Source organism: Martes martes (genome assembly GCF_963455335.1).
Source record: "Martes martes genome assembly, chromosome: 14".
Classification (NCBI taxonomy): domain Eukaryota; kingdom Metazoa; phylum Chordata; class Mammalia; order Carnivora; family Mustelidae; genus Martes; species Martes martes.
Genome location: NC_137902.1, coordinates 38,752,039 through 38,775,024, shown reverse-complemented (window position 1 = coordinate 38,775,024; position 22,986 = coordinate 38,752,039). Strand labels below are relative to the sequence as shown.

Sequence of the window (22,986 nt, the reverse complement as noted above, 5' to 3'; positions counted from 1 at the left end):
TTAGGCTAGGCATGAAAGGAATGTGGACCAAAGTATTGGTAGTATTTCCATCATTTCCTTCATAACCAGAAAATAATAAACAACCTTCTGTTATTTAATTATCTAAATGCCTTTTGGTTAATCATCAATCCATTGTGCCATGATTATGGCTAGAGAGAAGTGAGATAAAAAGTGCATAAGGGGCGCCTAAGTGGCTCAGTGGGTTAAAGCCTCTGCCTTGGGCTCAAGTCATGATCCCAGGGTCCTGGGATTGAGCCCCACATTGGGAATCTCTGCTCAGCAGGGAGCCTACTTCCTCCTCTCTCTGCCTGCCTACTTGTAATCTCTGTCTGTCAAATTAATAAAATCTAAAAAAAGTGCATAAATTACAAAATTTTGGAAATTTCAAACACATCTTTGTATCTGAAAGAAGAAGGAAATTCAGTAAAAGATTATTTCAATTAATCAATTGTCATAAAATGTGGAATATTTAGAGAGAAGATAGTATGTGCATCAAGGTAAAATGTGACCTTGTAAAAACAGATTTCCATTTTTTTTAAGGTGTGCTAGGTCAAGTGAGATCTGCTAGAGACCCTGAACTACAACTGCGTGGACTGCTACATTGGCCAGATTGAGGACACTGGTTCTCTAGTCAAAGGCCATGTGATTTTTTTCATCTTGATATTTTCATTCTGTACATTGTCTCCCTCAGAGCCTGGTGGACTTGCTTGTTCCGCAGAGTGTAGATGACAGGGTTGAGCAACGGGGTCACCACCGTGTTCACAAGGGCAGCCTTTCTGTTGGAGTCCAGCCTGTTCGTTTGCTTTGGTTTCACATATATAAACACACAGCTGCCATACATCAGAGAGAGAACTATGAGGTGAGATGAGCAGGTGGAGAAAGCTTTCTTTTTCTCCTTGGCTGATGGGAGTTGTATGATTGTGACTACTATGTTGCTGTATGCAATGATGGTTATGATAAGAGATGTCAAAAGGATAACCAAAGCGAGGACAAAGGCCAACATTTCAGTGGAGCTGGTGTCAGAGCAGGAGAGATGAATCAGGGGGGCAAGGTCACAGAAAAAGTGAGGAATGATACGGGGACCACAGAAGGACAACTGGAAAACCTTCACTACGAGACCAGTGATGAAAGGGAAGGCCAAAGTGAAACAGGCAGTGACCAGGAGGAAGCAAGTCTTCAGGTTCATGATGGTCGGGTAATGCAGAGGCTTGCAAATGGCCACATACCGATCCAGAGACATCACTGCTATGAGGAGGAATCCTGCTGCTCCCAGAAATACAAAGACAAATGCTTGTATGAAACAGGCAGGGAAGGAAATGGTTTGCCTGCCTGAAAGAAAGATAACCAGCAACTTAGGAATAACAGTACTTGTAAAACAACACTCAAAGAAGGAGAAAATGCTGAGGAAGAAGTACATAGGTGTGTGGAGCCGGGAGTCAGCACAGGTGATGGTGACTATGACCGCATTGCCTGCAATGGATGCCAGGTAGGCCAACAGGTGTACCAGGAAGAGGATCTTTCCCAGGTGTTGGATGGCAGGAAACCCTTCCAAGGTGAATTCTTGGACAGTTGTCCCATTCCCCATTTCTGTGGGCATCTCTTTCCACATCATCATCACTGATGGTCTAACCTATAATAGAGACATCAGGGAGCATAAAGATTTTAGGAGACCATGATTAAGTTATTTCAGTAGCCAAGAAGGTGGCTAGGTGTTAGGCAATGACTATGATAGAATCTACCTGTTCATGTTCTTGTGAGACTTAATTAAGATAAATCATGTAACTCACTTGCCAGATGGTCCCAATGTTTCTTAATGTGTTCCTTAAATTCTTAGTATTATGATCACTAGTATTATTCCTGGAGTTTAAGTAGACAGAGTTATTAACATTTTTGTATTATATATTTTATTCTTTTTATAACCTAATTTGTAAGTATCATTATAGTAATGTTAGTAATATTCCCTTTCACTATCCCTTTTAAAATCTGCAACACATTCTATGGTCCATCATCATCTGTTGAGAACTTACATTTTTTCTCTGCTCATCACTGAAATTCAGTATTTCTGTTACTCACCATAATAATCATGAGCACCTTCTTCTAAAAGCAGAAAATAAAGCTTAGAAAGTTCTAGGGATCTTAGATCACATAGCTGGGATTTTAGCCAAAATGCCCAAATTTGAAGTAACTGCTGTTTCCAAATACAGTGACAAAATATTTTTTTTCTCTTTCTTTTCTTTTCTTTTTTTTTTCTTGTTACAGAGATCACAAGTAGGCAGGCAGAGAGAGAGAGAGGAGATAGCAGGCTCCTTGCTAAGCAGAGAGCCCAATGTGGGGCTCGATTCCAGGATGCTGGGATCATGACCTGAGCCGAAAGCAGAGGCTCTAAACCACTGAGCCACCCAGAAGCCCCCAAAATATTTTAAAACAGGAACAAATGTATTCTTGATGCCCTCTCAACCTTAAGTGAAATATTAGCTTTATTTATCTTAATTGTTTCTCTCTTCAGACAATAGCACTGATGTGTTACAGACCTGTGGAATGACATGGGGCTTAGAGAGGATCTACTTTAGTACAAACATTTTATAGAAGGGGCTGGAGACCAGAGATATTAAGGGCTGCACAGTATTATGAGGTAAGTTGTAAATCTAGGATTTACTACCCACCTTCACATGGTTCACGCTGGCCTGTGACAGAAAAGGGTATGATAGTAGTTCATAGAATTAACCCACTTATGAGGATGTGCTGGGCACCTTATGCTCATGCACTCACTCTTACATCCAAGCTCAGTGAACATACTTTCTTCAGTCCTCTCCATCAGTAACTTCTCTCAGGATGGTGTTTGGCTCCTGCACATCAACACTAGGCTGAAGGTTGGCAGTGAGGAATGTGTCCTTCTCAGTAAAGCACTGTGAGACTGGTGTTCTGAGGGCAGCTCATGTAACTGAATGGCTCACCCCTGAGTGGCACAGCCTGAAGAGCCTCTCCTTCTGTTCCTGTTGACCCCAGTAAGTCCACCAAGTTACCAGGATGCCAGAGGACAGGCACTCAGCCAAGAGTCACCATATGGGGAGTAGGGCTTCCTTCCTTTGAGTTATTGTCTTCTAAGAAATCAAAAGCTTGCTCTGGGCTGAGGGGAAAGGAGAGAGAAGGAGACTCATTTGTCACGGCCTGGGGCCCCTGGCTGGGGTGGTGAAGGGGAGGGTGCGTGGTGAATATGCATACCATGTTGCCAGTATTCTGGCTGCCAGTGCCTGTTTCCAAAGTGAAAAAAGGCTACATGGCACCCTGGACCACTGAAACCCCAAAAGGAACAGAGGGACTAAAACAAGCACATTTCACTGCTCTGAATTCTGGGCTAGAGCTGGACTCCTAGACTACTTAGGGTTCTCATGAAATGTCTGGCTCTGCCTTCCCCACTGGTAGAAGCCCACCTAACATGCAATATTGCTGTCGCCTCCTATAGCAGTTAATGGGAGCTCACAGCTTCTTACTGGTTTAGCCCTGGGTGCTGCTGAGACAGGGATCCTTCTGCGGCAGTGCTCCGTGTCGTGGGCACACCTGCTCCGAACACCTTCTCTTGCATATGCCCTTCCATTATATGCTCACCTTCCCACGTGGAGAAGCATCCTTGTTTTACTGCATCAACAGTGAAGCGATGCTGACACGCAAGTCTGAGGCTCTGTGATAGTTTTACCACAAGACTGTGTGGTCACCAAGCAGGATGAACCCAGCCAGTGAGCAGAAAGTGTGGGTCTCCAGGCCTTATTAGATGCTGAAGAGACGGGGGCAGAAAGTAAAGGTACAGCTGGTGTCTTAGGGGCAGCTAATTGGTTACTGTTGAGAATGAGAATTACTGATGCAACCTTTGTATTTATCTTCCCTTGTGTGTAGCGACGCTGACTCCCAGATGTCCACACTGTTCTCTGCCAAGATTTTTCAAGGAAATTATATGACAATTTCTCAAGGGTTTTTAAAGTCCCAAGTTGAATATTCATCCTGATTTTAGGTAAAAGTCCAGACTACAATTTTCTACATGTAATATATACACTGAGACCAGAGCATAGTTGTTAAAATAACATATTTTATGGTAAGAAACAGTGGGATCACACTCTGGCTTTCATGAGGCTTTTGGGAAAGTACTGGAGAAGTCCTCCTTTTTATTCACAAATTCTTCATGCTTTCACTGACATTATAATTCTTTTCATTGCATATTTTCATCTGAAGAATATGTTCATTGTGCTCCCCAGTCTTTTTGAAAAAGGAAAGCACGCACTTTTTCCTCTTCAGGGAAGAAGGGGGCATGGTATGGTAGGTGGTTTCTGCAACATCTGTAACCTGTCAGACCCCTCGCTCTTGAAAAGTTTCTGTGATATGACTCCCCAGATCTTTCTAGATGCAGAAGAGGAAGAGATGTGAGCCTGAGGGTGGAGAAGCTGTACCCATAGCAACCACTGGGTTGGAGGGTGCTTCTCCTCCTGGGTTTGTCAGCTGGGCATCGGTGGCAGGAGTGACCCATTTTTCTGTGGCCCCTGGATTCCCATCCAGAGCCTGAGAAGGGGACTAAACTCTTGTATTTGCTGGAGATCACGGGGTATATGGTAGCTGGAAATTTGTTCTGCCTGAATCTGCCCTCAACATTATTGATCTTACAAGGTCAAGGCAAATATTATAGAAAATTTCATGAGTATTCCTATGGGTTCCACCTTCCCACAAGTATACAAAATCACTTTTAGATCATCTGTCCATCTACACACCCTGTTCTCAGTTCATGGCAAACTTGCACCTCATGCTTATTTTCTCACTTGGAAGTGAGGGAGAATAAAGAATAATGGTAGAAGAGTTACAGCAGCTAGAGCCATATGAGACTATACATTTTCATGCTCAGATCAAGGCTCATTTTCAGGGGGTTTTAATATTATTCAATGCCAGCTTCATGGTGCAGAAATACCTATCATACCTGAGTGAGTCCCAATAATAGTGTGATGGTGGGAACATGGGATGGTTTTGATGGGAAGTTTTACAAAGTGGACACTCAAAGAAATGGGTTGAACTAACTCTACATTGTATCTAGCATAAGGGGTGGTGAGCTGATACCAAGAAATATTTCTAATTGTCTTTGGTCTATTTTCTCTTTTCTGGATAGTGCCTTTTGGCTCTCCAATACACACTATATCTTTATGTTTTCTAAAGGATACTTGAGATCTCTTTTATCAAGGACATTTCCAGCATTCCTTGTGCTTTGAATGTGTGAGTATACTGTTTTAGTTAAGGAAGGAATAGTTCTTAAGGTTTTATTTGTAATTATCAAAATATTCAGAGATTAAGCAAATATCAGCTGAGGATTCTCCTCTTCAGAATACTATTATGTTAGCCATTCTGGCCCTTGGCCACTCTTAAAAATAGGCTACACATATATTCAGGATTTAGATAGTAAGAATATTTTGGTTTATAGTGTATCTGGTTAATATGATATATTCCTAGAATGGTTCCAATTTCTAGTATCATATCCCTAAGGAAGAAGGCTAAATTGAGGCCTGAGGAAAGGTAAATCCCATCATCTATGATATTGTGGGAGAGGGCATAGGGGATGCTAATTTGAACAGAAAGTGGGGATCAGAACCCACTGAAATTCTCATTAGGCAGAATCCCAGGGCAAGGGTGGAACTGTAGGAATACTAATAATACTCTGAGAACCACGGTCCCTGTTGGAATTTCTATAAAACTAAGGCAACAATGGCAATAAGGACACAGAACACATCAATTCTAAAATAGGGAGTTCATTAATACCATGCCCATTACCCATCCATCCATGTGAGGAGAAGCATGGTAGTGTTAGTAGCTTCCAATCTGAGTCCAGGAGGAGAAGTGAAGGCGTAGAGTAAGTTACCCTGTCCGGATTTCTTTGTTGCCTTTTTAAAAAAATTTTTAATTAAGACTTTTTTTTACATTTTTATGACATTGAAGTTGTTAAAAAGCACTTTACAAAAATTAATTGTGCTTCACAATATTCCTATAAACTACATATTATTTCTGTTTTACAAATGGGAAAACATAGGCATGAGGAGACTGAATTAATTGCCCACAATCAAGCAACAAATGAAAGTTACAGCTGGGAAAATGATATTCTAATTCTTTAAAAAAATTTTTTATTGACATATAGTGTATTATTAGCCCCAGTGGTACAGGTCTGTGAATTGCCAGGTTTACACACTTCACAGCACTCACCATAGCACATATCTTCTCCAATGTCCATAACCCAACCACCCTCTTCCTACCCCCCTCCCCACAGCAACCCTTTGTTTTGTGAGATTAAGAGTCTCTTATGCTTTGTCTCCTTCTCAATCCCATCTTGTTTCACTGTTTTTTTCTTCTCTACCCCACAAACCCCCCACTTTGCCTCTCAACTTCCTATATGTCAATCATAACTGAAACAAGTGGCTTTAAAAAAGAAAATTGTACTTATTTGTGTCAGAATTTTTATGAATAATATTAATAGATGGGATGAATAGCATATTAGACATTGAAGATGAAAGATTTGCAAATTTGAAGATACAGAAAGTTAAACACAAAGTAATCTACATAAAATTGAAAAGATAATCAATGAAGTATGGGACAACTTTAGGTAATCCAACATGCATATAATTAAATTTCTGAAGATGACGTTTATGTGTGGAGGGGGATGACACAAAAAGATTCAAGGAAATGATGGCCAAAATTTTCTAAATTTCATGAAAACAGAACCAAAAATCTCAGTAAAACCCAAACATTAGGAAAATGAAAAAATCTACACCATGGCACATAATAAATTGCCCAAAACCAGTGATAAACAGAACATCTTAAAAGCAGCCAGGAGGAAAAATTACATGTTTCTTGTTGAGGAACAAAGATAAAGATAACATAGAATCTTCTCTGGAAAGATGTCCATTGACAGATGAATGGATAAAGAAGCTGTGGTATACACACACACACACACACACAATGGAATATTAGTCATCAAAAAAGGTGAAATCTTATCATTTACAAGGACATGGATGGAACTGGAGGGTATTATGGTAAGTGAAATAAGTCAACCAGAGAAAAACAACGATCATATGGTTTCCCTCATGTGTGGAATTTAAGAAACAAAACAGAGGATCATAGGGGAAAGGAGGAAAAAATAAGATGAAATCAGAGAGGGAGACAAACTATAAGAGACTCTTAACTGTAGGGAACAAACTGAGGGTTGCTGGAGGGGATGCGTGTTGGGTGGTGGGATAAGTGGGTGATGGGCATTAAGGAGGGCATATGATGTAATGAGCACTGGGTGTTATATGCAACTGATGAATAACCAAAATCTACATCTGAAACAAATGATACACTATGTTAACTAATTGAATTTGAATAAAATATATAAGAAAAGAAGATGGTAGTTGAAAAAAAAATAAAAAAACAATGAGAATACAATGATACAAGGACTTTGAGAGGACCATGGATAAAAATCTGCCAACCTGGAATTCTATACCTGTGAAAATGTCTTTCAAAAATGGAGGCATACAGGGTCGCCTGGGGGGGGGGGTCAGTGGGTTAAGCCTCCGCCTTTGGCTAGTGTCATGATCTCAGGGCCCAGGAATTGAGCCCCACATCAGGCTCTCTGCTCATCGGGGAGCCTGCTTCCCCTTCTCTCTCTGCTTGCCTCTCTGCCTACCTATGATCTCTTGCTCTCTGTTAAATAAATAAATAAATAAATAATCTTAAAAAAAATGGAGACATACAAAAGATAAAAAGATTAATCACCAGAAAACCTACAGAATAATAATTGGTAAAGTCAGTCATTCCAAGAAAAAGAAAATTATACCAGATGGAAATATGGATCTATGGAAAGTAAGGAAAAGCACCAGAAATAATAATTATATGGGCATACAAGATACTTTTTTAAAATTATTTAAATGTTGTTGAAAGGTAATTGACTCTTGCAACAAAAATAGTAACAATGCACTGTGGTGTTTATAACATATGTATAAGGAAAATACATGACAACAATATAAAAGCTGAGGGGGTAGAAGTAGAAGTATGTTATTTTAAGTTTCTTATATGGGAAGTGGTAAACTATCACTAGGAGGTAGACAGTGACAAGTTAAAGATGTATACTATAATACTAAAGCAACTACTAAAATAAAAATCCAAAGTTGTATTTAAGAAGCCAATAAAAAGCGATAAAATGGAATCATCACAATAGGGCAGTAGGAAACTGGGTTGATGTATATTTTTATTATACTCATTATAATGGTGATTTCACAGGTATTTAAATGTTAAAACATATCAAATGATACACTTTAGATATAGCCATTGTATATCAGGGATAACTCAAGAAATCTGTAGAGCTCTTTGTAATGGAATACTAAAAATGCTTGGTTAATTCAAAAGAAGACAGGAAAGGAGAATAAGAAATACATAACAGAGGGGACAAATAAAAGGAAATATCAAGATGGTGGAGTTAAATCTAACCTTACAATAATGACACTCATATAAATGGACTAAGTACTCTAATTAAAAAAGAGAGAGAGACACAAACGCACACACATACACACACAGAGTGACAGAGACAGAGATTACCATATTAGGTAAAAAGGAAGGTTACTACATGCTGGTCATAAGAATAACATTTAAATACATAGAGTAAGAAATTCCAAGCAAACATCAAGCTAAAGAAAGCTTGTGTGACCATAGTAATATATATTTAAAAAACAGACTTCACAAGTGAAGTGTATTTCAGATATAAAGAGATAAATTTATAATGATAAAGAAATGAAATAATCAGGAAGACATAATTCTATATGTATATGCATACAATGATAGTGCTTAAAGTTCATAAAAGAAAACTTAGAAGAAGTAAAAGGAGAAGTAAAAAAAATCCACAATCATAGTTAGAGGTTTAAACACGATGATTTAAATAATTATACAGCAAAATGACAAAAAAAAATCAGTAAGTATAGAGAATTTGTGTGAATATCAAGTAAGTGGACTTAATTCATAATTGTAGATTATTTTACATTAATTGTACATATAATTATACATTATTACATTTAGTACCCAGAGAATACACATTATTTCCATGTGCACCTAAAAGTTGTACTACTAGGTATTTATCCAAAGGATACAAAAATACTGATCTGAAGGGATACATTCACCCCGATGATTATGGCAGCATTATCAGCAATAGTAAATTATAGAGAGAGTCAAATGTCATCAACTGATGAATAGATAAAGATGTGACATGCATGCGTGTGTGCGCACGCACACACGCGCACGCGCGCACACACACACATGATGGAATATTACTCAGCCATAAAAAAGAATGATACTCTATTTTTTGGAATTTGCAATGTCATGTCATTTTTGGACTTGGAATATCATTTGCAATGATGTGGAGGGAGCTAGAGTATATTATGCTAAGCAAAATAAGTCAATCAGAGAAAGACAAATACCATATGCTTTCATTCATATGTGGAATTTAAGAAAGAGAACAGATGAACATGGGGGAAAGGAAAAAAAGAGAGGCAACACTTAAGAGAGGCTTAACTATAGAGAACAAAATGAGGGTTGCTGGAGGGGAGGTAGGGGATGGGGTAAATGGGTGATGGATATTAAGGAGGGCACTTTTGATAGGCACTGGGTGTTATATATAAGTGATGAATCACCATTCTCCTAAAACTAATATTACACTGTATCTTAACTAACTGGACTTTAAATAAAAACTTGAAACTACAAAAAAAAAAAAAAGAAATTTCAAGATATATTTTATGCTGGGTTGTAAAATAAATCTCAAAACATGTTAAAGGACTGAAAATACAGAATACGATAGAATACTTTCTCTAGTCACAATTGAATTAAACAAATCAATTACAATGATTCATCTAGAAAATTCCTCAATACTTGGATATAAACAATACATTTCTATATTACTCTTGGATTACAGAAAATTTTACTAAGACAATCTGAAAATATTTTGGATGCAAAAATATTAACACAACATACTAAAATTTGTGAAATGCAGCCTAAAGCCATGCTTAGAGGAAACTTCATAGCATTAATGTTTATATTAGAAATAAGTGTATAAAATTAATCATTTAGATGTTCAGTTTTAAATGGTAGGAATGTAAAAGGAAATTACAACTGAACTATGCAAATAAGTGTGAATTCATATAAATATGAATGGAAATATATATAAACCAATGGAATAGAAAACAAACAATAAAAAATTAAAAAGTGGGGGGAGGAGTCAAGATGGCGGAGAAGTAGCAGGCTGAGACGACATCGGGTAGCAGGAGATCAGCTAGATAGCTTATCTAACCATTGTGAACACCTACAAATCCAACGGGAAATCAAAGAGAAGAAGAGCAACAATCCCAGAAACAGAAAATCGATCACTTTCTGAAAGGTAGGACCTGCGGAGAAGTGAATCCAAAGCGACGGGAAGATAGACCCCGGGGGGAGGGGCCGGCACCCGGCAAGCGGCGGAGCGACGGAGCACAAAATCGGGACTTTTAAAAGTCGGCTCCACTGGGAGACATCGCTCCAGAGGCTAAACTGGGGGGAAACCCAGGCGGGGTCAGCATAACCCCAGGACCCGCAGGGTCACAGAAGGACTGGGGGTGTCTGAGTGCCACAGAGCTCGCAGGTATTGGAGCGGGGAAGCCGGCTACAGCGACAAAGCCGAGGAGTGAGCTCTAAGCCCAGGGTTACCTTGTGCCGGTCGCAGGCTGGGTGGGCTCGGAGCGCGGCCGGAGGCCGCGGAGACAAAAGTGACCCGGCGCTTTTCTCCAGCTCCAACAATTCACTGCTTTCCTCGAGGCGTGACCGCAAGCCAGGGAGGTGGGACTGTTGGGCGCTTTGCTCTGAGAGCGCACTGAGGAGCGGAACCCCAAGCTCTCGGCTCCTCCGGGCCGAGAGATTGGGAGGCCGCCATCTTCATTCCCGTCCTCCGGAACTCTACGGAAAGCGCTCAGGGAACAAAAGCTCCTGAAAGCAAACCCGAGCGGATTCCTTAGCCCGGCCCCTGGCAAGGGCGGTGCAATTCCGCCTGCGGCAAGGACACTTGAAAATCACTACAACAGGTCCCTCTCCCAGAAGATCAACAAGAAACCGATCCAAAACCAACTTCAGTCACCAAGAACAGCGGAATTCCACAGCAGGAGAAAGCAAATCCTACCTGGACAAAATGAAAAGGCGGAAAAACTCACCTCAAAAAAAAGAACAAGAGGCCGTACCGAAGGCTGGAGACCTAATCAATACAGACATAGGTAGCATGACAGATCTAGAGTTCAGAATGACAATTCTCAAGGTTCTAGCCGGGCTCGAAAAAGGCATAGAAGATATTAGAGAAACCCTCTCCGGAGAGATAAAAGCCCTTTCTGGAGAAATAAAAGAACTAAAATCTAACCAAGTTGAAATCAAAAAAGCTATTCATGAGGTGCAATCAAAAATGGAAGCTCTCACTGCCAGGATAAATGAGGCAGAAGAAAGAATTAGTGACATAGAAGAGCAAATGACAGAGAATAAAGAAGCTGAGCAAAAGAGAGACAAACAACTACTGGAACACGAGGAGAGGATTCGAGAGATAAGTGACACCATAAGACGACACAACATTAGAATAATTGGGATTCCAGAAGAAGAAGAAAGAGAGAGGGGAGCAGAAGGTATATTGGAGACAATTATTGGAGAGAATTTCCCTAATATGGCAAAGGGAACAAACATCAAAATCCAGGAGATGCTAAGAACGCCCCTCAAAATCAATAAAAATAGGTCCACACCTCGTCACCTGATAGTAAAATTTACAAGTCTTAGCGACAAAGAGAAAATCCTGAAAGCAGCCCGGGAAAAGAAGTCTGTAACATACAAGGGTAAAAACATTAGATTGGCAGCGGACCTATCCACAGAGACCTGGCAGGCCAGAAAGAACTGGCATGACATATTCAGAGCACTAAACGAGAAAAACATGCAGCCAAGAATACTATATCCGGCTAGGCTATCATTGAAAATAGAAGGAGAGATAAAGAGCTTCCAGGACAAACAAAAGCTGAAAGAATTTGCAAACACCAAACCAGCTCTACAGGAAATATTGAAAGGGGTCCTCTAAGCAAAGAGAGACGCTAAAAGTAGTAGATCAGAAAGAAGCAGAAACAATATACAGTAACAATCACCTTACAGGCAATACAATGGCACTAAATTCATATCTCTCAATAGTTACCCTGAATGTTAATGGGCTAAATGCCCCAATCAAAAGACACAGGGTATCAGAATGGATAAAAAAACAAAACCCATCAATATGCTGCCTACAAGAAACTCATTTTAGATCCGAAGACACCTCCAGATTTAAAGTGAGGGGGTGGAAAACAATCTACCATGCCAATGGACATCAGAAGAAAGCTGGGGTGGCAATCCTTATATCAGATCAATTAGATTTTAAGCCAAAGACTATAATAAGAGATGAGGAAGGACACTATATCATACTCAAAGGGTCTGTCCAACAAGAAGATCTAACAATCTTAAATATCTATGCCCCTAACATGGGAGCAGCCAACTATATAAACCAATTAATAACAAAATCAAAGAAATACATCGACAGTAATACAATAATAGCAGGGGACTTTAACACTCCCCTCACTGAAATGGACAGATCATCTAAGCAAAAGATCAACAAGGAAATAAAGGCCTTAAATGACACACTGGACCAGATGGACATCACAGATATCTTCAGAACATTCCATCCCAAAGCAACAGAATATACATTCTTCTCTAGTGCACATGGAACATTCTCCAGAATAGACCACATCCTGGGTCATAAATCAGGTCTCAATCGGTACCAAAAGATCGAGATCATTCCCTGCATATTTTCAGACCACAATGCTCTGAAGCTCAAACTCAATCACAAGAGGAAATTTGGAAAGAACGCAAATACATGGAGACTAAACAGCATCCTTCTAAAAAATGAATGGGTCAACCAGGAAATTAAAGAAGAATTGAAAAAATTCATGGAAACAAATGATAATGAAAACACAACAGTTCAAAATCTGTGGGATACAAAAAAGGCAGTCCTGAGAGGAAAATATATAGCAGTGCAAGCCTTTCTCAAGAAACAAGAAAGGTCTCAAATACACAACCTAACCCTACACCTAAAGGAGCTGGAGAGAGAACAACAAAGAAAGCCTAAACCCAGCAGGAGAAGAGAAATCATAAAGATCAGAGCAGAAATCAATGAAATAGAAACTAAAAAAACAATAGAACAAATCAACAAAACTAGGAGCTGGTTCTTTGAAAGAATTAATAAGATTGATAAGCCCCTGGCCAGACTTATCAAAAAGAAAAGAGAAAGGACGCAAATAAATAAAATCATGAATGAAAGAGGAGAGATCACAACCAACACCAAAGAAATACAAACAATTATAAGAACATACTACGAGCAACTCTATGGCAACAAATTTGACAACCTGGAAGAAATGGATACATTTCTAGAGATGTATAAACTACCACAACTGAACCAGGAAGAAATAGATAACCTGAACAGACCCATAACCAGTAAGGAGATTGAAACAGTCATCAAAAATCTCCAAACAAACAAAAGTCCAGGACCAGACGGCTTCCCAGGGGAATTCTACCAAACATTTAAAGAAGAATTAATTCCTATTCTCCTGAAACTGTTCCAAAAAATAGAAATGGAAGGAAAACTTCCAAACTCATTCTATGAGGCCAGCATCACCTTGATCCCAAAACCAGACAAGGATCCCACCAAAAAAGAGAATTACAGACCAATATCCTTGATGAACACAGATGCGAAAATTCTCACCAAAATACTGGCCAATAGGATCCAACAGTACATTAAAAGGATTATTCACCACGACCAAGTGGGATTTATTCCAGGGCTGCAAGGTTGGTTCAACATCCGCAAATCCATCAATGTGATACAATACATTAATAAAAGAAAGAGTAAGAACCATATGATACTCTCAATAGATGCTGAAAAAGCATTTGACAAAGTGCAGCATCCCTTCCTGATTAAAACTCTTCAAAGTGTAGGGATAGAAGGCACATACCTCAATATTATCAAAGCCATCTATGAAAAACCCACCGCAAATATCATTCTCAATGGAGAAAAACTGAAAGCTTTTCCGCTAAGGTCAGGAACACGGCAGGGATGTCCGTTATCACCACTGCTGTTCAATATAGTACTAGAAGTCCTAGCCTCAGCAATCAGACAACAAAAAGAAATTAAAGGCATCCAAATCGGCAAAGAAGAAGTCAAACTATCACTCTTTGCAGATGATATGATACTATATGTGGAAAACCCAAAAGGTTCCACTCCAAAACTGCTAGAACTTATACAGGAATTCAGTAAAGTGTCAGGATATAAAGTCAATGCACAGAAATCAGTCGCATTTCTTTACACTAACAACAAGACAGAAGAAAGAGAAATTGAGGAGTCAGTCCCATTTACAATCGTACCCAAAACCATAAGATACCTAGGAATAAATCTAACCAAAGAGGCAAAGAATCTATACTCAGAAAACTATAAAGTACTCATGAAAGAAATTGAGGAAGACACAAAGAAATGGAAAAATATTCCATGCTCATGGATTGGAAGAACAAATATTGTGAAAATGTCTATTCTACCTAAAGCAATCTACACAATTAATGCAATCCCTATCAAAATCCCATCCATTTTTTTTAAAGAAATAGAACAAATAATCCTAAAATTTATATGGAACCAGAAAAGACCTCGAATAGCCAAAGGAATATTGAAAAAAAAAGCCAAAGTCGGTGGCATCACAATTCCAGACTTCAAGCTCTATTACAAAGCTGTCATCATCAAGACAGTATGGTACTGGCACAAAAACAGACATATAGATCAATGGAACAGAATAGAGAGCCCAGAAATAGACCCTCAACTCTATGGTCAACTAATCTTCGACAAAGCAGGAAAGAATATCCAATGGAAAAAAGACAGCCTCTTCAACAAATGGTGCTGGGAAAATTGGACAGCCACATGCAGAAAAATGAAATTGGACTATTTCCTTACACCACACACGAAAATAGACTCAAAGTGGATGAAGGACCTCAATGTGCGAAAGGAATCTATCAAAATCCTTGAGGACAATGCAGGCAGCAACCTCTTTGACCTCAACCGCAGCAACTTCTTCCTAGGAACATCGCCAAAGGCAACAGAAGCAAGGGCAAAAATGAACTATTGGGATTTCATCAAGATTAAAAGCTTTTGCACAGCAAAGGAAACAGTAAACAAAACCAAAAGACAACTGACAGAATGGGAGAAGATATTTGCAAACGACATATCAGATAAAGGGCTCGTATCCAAAATCTATAAAGAGCTTATCAAACTCAATACCCAAAGAACAAATAATCCAGTCAAGAAATGGGCAGAGGACATGAACAGACATTTCTGCAAGGAAGACATCCAGATGGCCAACAGACACATGAAAAAATGCTCCACATCACTCGGCATCAGGGAAATACAAATCAAAACCACAATGAGATACCACCTCACACCAGTCAGAATGGCTAAAATTAACAAGTCAAGAAATGACAGATGCTGGCAAGGATGCGGAGAGAGGGGAACCCTCCTACACTGTTGGTGGGAATGCAAGCTTGTGCAACCACTCTGGAAAACAGTGTGGAGGTTCCTCAAAAAACTGAAAATAGAGCTACCCTACGACCCAGCAATTGCACTACTGGGTATATATCCTAAAGATACAAACGTGGTGCTCCGAAGGGGCACGTGCACCCGAATGTTTATAGCAGCAATGTCCACAATAGCCAAACTGTGGAAAGCGCCTAGATGTCCATCAACAGATGAATGGATAAAGAAGAGTGGTATATATACACAATGGAATACTATGCAGCCATCAAAAGACATGAAATCTTGCCATTTGCGACGACGTGGATGGAACTAGAGGGTATCATGCTTAGCGAAATAAGTCAATCGGAGAAATATAACTATCATATGATCTCTTTGATATGAGGAAGGGGAGATGCAAGGTGGGGGGGTTTGGGGGGAGGTAGGAAAAGAAAAAATGAAAAGATGGGATTGGGAGGGAGACAAACCATAAAAGACTCAATCTCAAGAAACAGACTGAGGGTTGCGGGGGGGAAGGGGGACGGGAGAGGGGGGTGGGGAAATGGACATTGGGGAGGGTATGGGCTATGATGAGTGCTGTGAAATGTGTAAACCAGATGATTCACAGACCTGTACCCCTGGGGATAAAAATACATTATATGTTTATTAAAATAAAAAATTAAAAAAAAAATTAAAAAGTTGGTTCTTTGAAATGACTCTTAAAATTGTTAAACTCTTAGCAAGACCAATAAGAAAAACGAGATATCATATATTATTTATCTTTCGCTGACTTATTTCATTTTGCATAATGTCCTCTAGGACCATCAATGTTGTCAGAAATGTTAGGATTTCTTTCTTTCTCAAGGCTTAATAATAATACATTATATACATATATATACACACATACACATATTATATTATACATAAACATAACATACACACAGTATATATGTATACGTAATGTATAATGTATACACATTATATACATGTTATATATAATGTGTGCATATATACATGTTATACACACACACATACACATATAATGTCCTCTTTACCCATTCATCCACTGATGGCTGTTTTCATATATTGGCTATTGTGACTAATGCGGTGATAAATATGGTGTGCAGATATCTTTCAATATCTTGTTTTCATTTCCTTTGGATATACGCTCAGAAGTAGAATTTCTGGATCATAAGGTAGTTCTATTTTTAATTTTTTGAGGAATCTCCATATTGTTTTCCATAGTGGCTGAACCAATTTATAGAGAATGTGTTCAATTACAAATGATTTACAAGATCAATGTGATAATATGGAGCATTTTAAGTTCTCATGCATTGCTATTGAGAGCCTAAATCCAATTTGGGAACTTGTTTTGCGATTTCTTATAGTGCTAAGACCTATTCTATAATTAATTCAGTACTTTTACTCCAAGCCATATACTCAAGAGAAATGAATGCTGTCTTCAAAAAGACTTATAGAAGAATATTCATAATGTCTTTATTCATAGTAGCCCTAAATTGGAAAGGACATAAATGTCCTTCAGTGAGAGAATGGAAAACGGTGATATATATAGATAATGACCTACTACAAAACAATACAAATGAATTAATCATTGGCTCATGTGACAGCATGGATAACTCAGAGGAATCTGAGGAAAAATAAAGCCAGACATATGCTGTGTTCCATTTAAATGAATTTCAGGGGCACCTGGATGGCTCAGCGGGTTAAACATAAATGAATTTCAAGAGGTGTCAAAAGTAAATTTTGATGACAGAAATAAAAGTAGATCTTTAGTTGTTTTCTCATGGTGTGGGCTATTGACTGGGACAGGGCACAAGGACACTTGTGATGAGATGGGAATTTCTATGGTTTGGGTAGTGGTTACATAGATGTTTACATATGTAAAAAATTATCAACTTGTAATTAAAATTTATGCATTTTACAGTGTATAAATTATACCTCATTAAAGAAAATACCAGGTTAAAAAGGAAAAAAAAGCGAGGGCAATTGTACAACATTCTTTCTGATGCCTAAGCTTGTCTTTTTTAACATATGTAATTTAGGACTTTGTAGATTTTGCAATGCTAGGGCACTCATGACAAATAAACCTTTGAGGACTTGTACAAAGGATTGCGTAGGCTCCTGAGAATGGTGATAGTATGCTACCACATGCAGTGAAATGGTTATTAGGGTATATTTCTGCTGAAATTTCTAATTTCCAAATATGAACAATTAAATGTCCTCTGGGACTCTGTTGTGATTTAAGTTCGTGCTCCCTTTTTTTGGTACTCCTCTAATGAATCTTGAATATTCCAGAGGTTTGTCCTTTTGGGTCCTGTGTGTCCTCATGAGGGATGGTAAATGACTCTGTGGTAAATATATCATCAGGGCACTTGAATATATTCTCATTTATGGCTTCAATGATCTTCACCTACTCTGAAAGGTGGGAAGCAAGTAGTTGATAAGAAAATGACTAGCGAGACGGTCCAAAGGAAAGTAAAGTTTGTTGTTTCTTCTTCCTGACTCTCTTCTATTTTGAATGCACAACCCACCAGATTTGATGTTCATCATGGGCTGTGTCATTGTATCCCATAGAATGGATATAAGTTTGTTCAGGAATTTTAAATGGTTACATCAGCATATTCTTGTGCATATTTACAGCAGTTTCTATTGTCTTGGTCTAGGATTTATCATTCCAATTGCCATAGGGGAAAACTATGACTGTTAATCTTCCAGAGTTTAGAAATCTCTGTCTTCCATGAAAAAAATTAGCTTTAATAATTTCCTATTAATTTAAGACATAGGCATTCATTGATTTCTTTATAAGTTCCCCAGAAAGTACATCTCACCTCCCCCTTTCATTAGCTTTGAGGAAAGATCCTGGTTTGTTGGAAGAAAAAAGCAGCATGTTGTCAAAGAAGCTGTTTCCTGTGAGCTGTTTCTTGGTGAGTACTTGCCTATGGGAATAACTTGCAATCTAATAAGTCAAATATTTATTTATTTATTTATTTATTTTTAAAGATTTTATTTGTTTATTTGACAGAGAGAGAGAGATCACAAGTAGGCAGAGAGGCAGGCAGAGAGAGGGAGGGAAGCAGGCTCCCCGCTGAGCAGAGAGCCCGATGTGGGGCTTTAACCCACTGAGCCACCCAGGTGCCCCATAAGTCAAATATTTAAAGCAGAGACTAGTAATGTTTAAGTTTGTATTGTGGATCATGCATAGTTAATGTAATAGTTTTAACTAAGTCAAAGAATTAAGTAAAATACAATTTAATTATGGTGATTTACTAGAGCACTGATTTCCAACATGTGCCTGAATCCTTTCCCAAAGATTACATGACAATTCATTTGGCTTCCAGCTAGGCACTGGCATTTTTTAAAAAACAAATGTTCCTCAGGTGCCTGGGTGGCTCAGTTGGTTAAGTATCTGCCTTCAGCTCAGTCATGATCCCAGGGTGCAGGGATTGATCTCCGCTTGGGTTCCCTGCTCAGCAGGGATTCTTCTTCTCTCTCTGTGCCCCCATGCTCTCTCTCACTCTCTATCTCATATAAATAAATCTTTAAAGAAAGAAAAAAATGAATGTTCCTATTGTGATTGCAATGGGAATATATTTATAATTCCACCACACTGAAACTTCCCAGTGTAACAAAAATATTCCCAGAAAACAACGTTGAAAGGTAATATGACTTAATAGCAGAAGGAAAATCGACTGTTCTGCCAGGTGTGTAGAGTGAGAGGGAAATTGATGCACATTTAAATGTTTTCTCATTGATTCTGAACAACCAAGTCATGCAACCATCCCTCACTCCCATTTTTAGACATGGTTTCTTTAAACCCAAGGACTGGGTAGTTATGAGATACTGTGATAAACTAGATATCCTGCTCAGTCTTAAAGTTTTGGGCAAAGAACTGAGGATGAACCAGCTGAGGAACATAACTGGTTTGAAACATGCTAATAGGAAAACGGCTCCCTACCCCACACTTTCTCTTTCCAGAGGGCTAAAGCCAGTGCATTGGAGGCCTTTATATATTGCATATGCTACCTGAAGTATAGAAATTAACATTGTGACCCCATAAAAATATTCTCTGTGGGATGACAGCCTTCACTGTTATCTGTTGGGTTTATATGTTATTTGAAAATAATTTTTATTTTACAGTGTTTACCTTGTGGGCTATTATTCAAATATATTATTTTCTAGAAAAGTTAAGTTGCACATTAAAAATTATATTCAAAATGAACAATAAACCTTCAATTTTTACAATTTAATAATTGACAAATTTCAAAATAATTTGTAATATAACATTTAAATTATATAAAGTGATTCCTCATTCAGAATTGTAGCTGCAACTAGTATTTATTGCTTTTTAATAGTGGCCATCAGTTAAATTTTTATTCTTTGGTGGTAGCATTTTCTGTTTGACAGATCCAGCAGAGTTGATGATAGAGAAATGGAGATCACTATGGAGGTGAGGAATGAGACAACAATCCAAGAATTCATTCTGGAAGGGTTTCCTGCCATCCAGGACCTAGGGAATATCTTCTTCCTGATCCATCTGCTGGCATACCTGGCCTCTATCACAGGAAATGTGGTGATCATCACCATCACTTGGGTTGACCATCGCCTCCAGACACCAATGTATATTTTACTCAGCACATTCTCCTTTTCTGAATGCTGTTTTATCACCTCAGTTATTCCTAAACTGCTGTCCATCTTCCTTTTGGGAAGGGAACCAATTTCCTTTACTGCTTGTCTCATACAAGCCTTTTCTTTTTTCTTTTTTGGGTCAATAATTTTCTTCCTCATGGCAGTGATGTCTCTGGATCGGTATGTGGCCATTTGCAAGCCTCTGCATTACCCAACCATCATGAACCTGAAGACTTGCTTCCTCCTGGTCACTGCGTGCTTTGCTTTGGCCTTCCCTCTCATCACTGGGCTGGTAGTGAAGGTTTCCCAGTTATCTTTCTGTGGCCCCCATGTCATCCCCCACTTTTTCTGTGACCTTGGCCCCCTGATTCATCTCTCCTGCTCTGACACCAGACCTACTGAAATGTTGACCCTTGTCCTCGCTTTGTTTGTCCTTATAACATCTCTTATCATAACCACCATTGCATACAGCAACATAGTAGTCACAATCCTGCGACTTCCATCAGCCAAGGAGAAACAGAAAGCTTTCTCCACCTGCTCCTCTCACCTCATGGTTCTCTTTCTGATGTATGGGAGCTGTGTGTTTATATATGTGAAACCAAAGCAAACAAACAGACTGGACTCCAATAGGGAGGCTGCCCTTGTGAACACGGTGGTGACCCCACTGCTCAACCCTGTCATCTATACTCTACGGAACAAGCAGGTCCATTGGGCTCTGAGGGATGCTCTGTCGAGGTTGAGGTTACAGAAACAGAGCTTTGGAGCGTAAATGGATCTTCTTGGTCTTCTAGTTCAATTTCCCACAATTGGGGAAATATTTTCTATAGAATTCTACATATGGTGATCCAGCTTAAGCTAATTTTCATCTGGCTGGATACAATCTTACTTTGCAATACAATACTTTTCACTCTTTGAAAACTCCTCTGAGTTCTCTATATCATGCTGAAGAATATCTTCCTTGATTTTCTACTCAGTGGTCTTTCATGAATTCAGTTCACACAACATTTATGGAGAGCCCAGTGTACATAAATCACATAATACAAACTCTTTAGGAATAAAAAAATTGTCAATCATATAATAATAATTACTCTTCATGGTACATGCTTATGCTTGAGTTTTCTGATACTAAGAAAGGATAGAAACCATCACCATTTTATGGATTCAGGGTTTGAAATTGTAGAAGCAAATTGTTCTGGAATTATATAAAGTCAAAATATTATAACCTAATGAAAATTGATGGTATTTCATTAATTGGATCTTTTATGTAAATGAACCAACAGTAGGCTGGTTCTCTCTTTGGGTCTATTGGTTTTAGAGGTGTAAATAACTCAGTGTAACTCCAGGTGGTTAGGATGTATCTAATATTATCAACAAAATTGTCTTTAACTCTTTCTTAAAATAGAAATAAAATGCAAAACTATAAAAAGTTTTAAAAATATTTTATTTATTTCAGAGAGAGACAGACATAGTGACAGAGAGCATGAGTCGGGAGGAGAGGGAGAAGCAGGCTCTTTGCCAGGCAGGGATCCCAATGCGGGACTCAGTCCCAGCATGCTGGGATCATGACCTGAGCTGAAGGCAGATGTTTAACTGACTGAGCCACCCAGGCATCCCAGAACATTTAAATTTGTTCAGTTTTTTTCCCTGTAATTGATGTTGCTAAGCCTTGATCCCAGTAGGTTGCTGAAAGGTAGGTGACCCCACTACCAAATTTTCTCCCTCTTTGGAAGAGATGTTTTCTCCTAACGTGACTTTGGGTGCGGGAGCTGCTGCTGTCTCCCAGGTTAAGTTGAATTACGGTTGACCCTTTATGCAGCAAAAGCTAACAAATCTCATAATTAGGAAAGTTTAAAAGGAAAATAAGTGGAATTGATAATTTTTTAAAAAATGGATTAAGATTGGGTCAGTTATTGTGTTTGTAAGTTCATGGAGGAAGTGGCTCCCACCTGAAGACAACTGGCCCTAATGGGAAGTGGTTCCTGTCACATCCCACATGGCATGTGCATGCTATGCATTTGATTTTCAATATGTCTGATTTGAGCACATATACTCCTTTCCTGCGTGATTTGAGAATTACTTATATTCAAGGCATAATCTGATTTAAAGAACTTTAGACTATCAAAAAATATTGGCAGATTTAGATTTTTTTTTTTTTTTTGGCCTTGGAATGGTTTGATTATAAAGTGTCCTGGGGGTTAGGATCTTCCAAGGACAGCTGTGTCTTTGTCCCTTCTTTCTCCAAAGAAGTAATTTCTGAGCCTAATCTAAAAGCAGGAGTTCCTGGGGTTTCTGGTTTCTGTGCATTAGATGAAATAGCCACCTCTGCCAATTTTCACAGCCTGGCCTCATGAACCAGACTATTGTAGGAGACGAACCTCCCCTATCAGCCCAGCCAGATTCTGGGTACTTCTTGAACCTTTGTGCTCATCCAAACCACTATCTTTGTTTCTAGTATGCCCCAGGAGACTAAAGTATGCCAAACCCTATTAGTCCCTGTGACAGGTAGGATAGAAACTAGTCTTTCTAGCAGAAGCTAGAAAAGTGGGGAATGCTAGATGCGTGGTCCAATTCCTTCTCTCCTCAGTGAGCAGTTGAGAGAGTGAATCCCCTACTCACTGTTCGCTGAGTTGGGTAGAGGCCCTGTGGGAAATGGCTGCATTCTCACTCAGACCACACTCTTTAAAACTGTTGCTTTACTGTCTGTCATCCTCAAAGGCCTGATGAAAGCGGGGGGC

General features: G+C 39.0%; 2 protein-coding genes across 2 annotated transcripts; one reads left to right on the top strand and one right to left on the bottom strand.

The window, feature by feature from the left end:
- Nucleotides 1-652: 652 nt before the first annotated feature.
- LOC308355173 (olfactory receptor 6C74-like) lies at nt 653-1,615 on the bottom strand (the record flags this gene model as incomplete). Its single annotated transcript, XM_080823195.1, has 1 exon — nt 653-1,615. One exon carries the CDS (start codon nt 1,613-1,615, stop codon nt 653-655), a length of 963 nt encoding a protein of 320 aa, XP_080679321.1.
- Nucleotides 1,616-20,054: 18,439 nt separating this feature from the next.
- On the top strand, nt 20,055-21,020 carry LOC308355001 (olfactory receptor 6C74-like; the record flags this gene model as incomplete). Its single annotated transcript, XM_080822920.1, has 1 exon — nt 20,055-21,020. One exon carries the CDS (start codon nt 20,055-20,057, stop codon nt 21,018-21,020), a length of 966 nt encoding a protein of 321 aa, XP_080679046.1.
- Nucleotides 21,021-22,986: the final 1,966 nt, after the last annotated feature.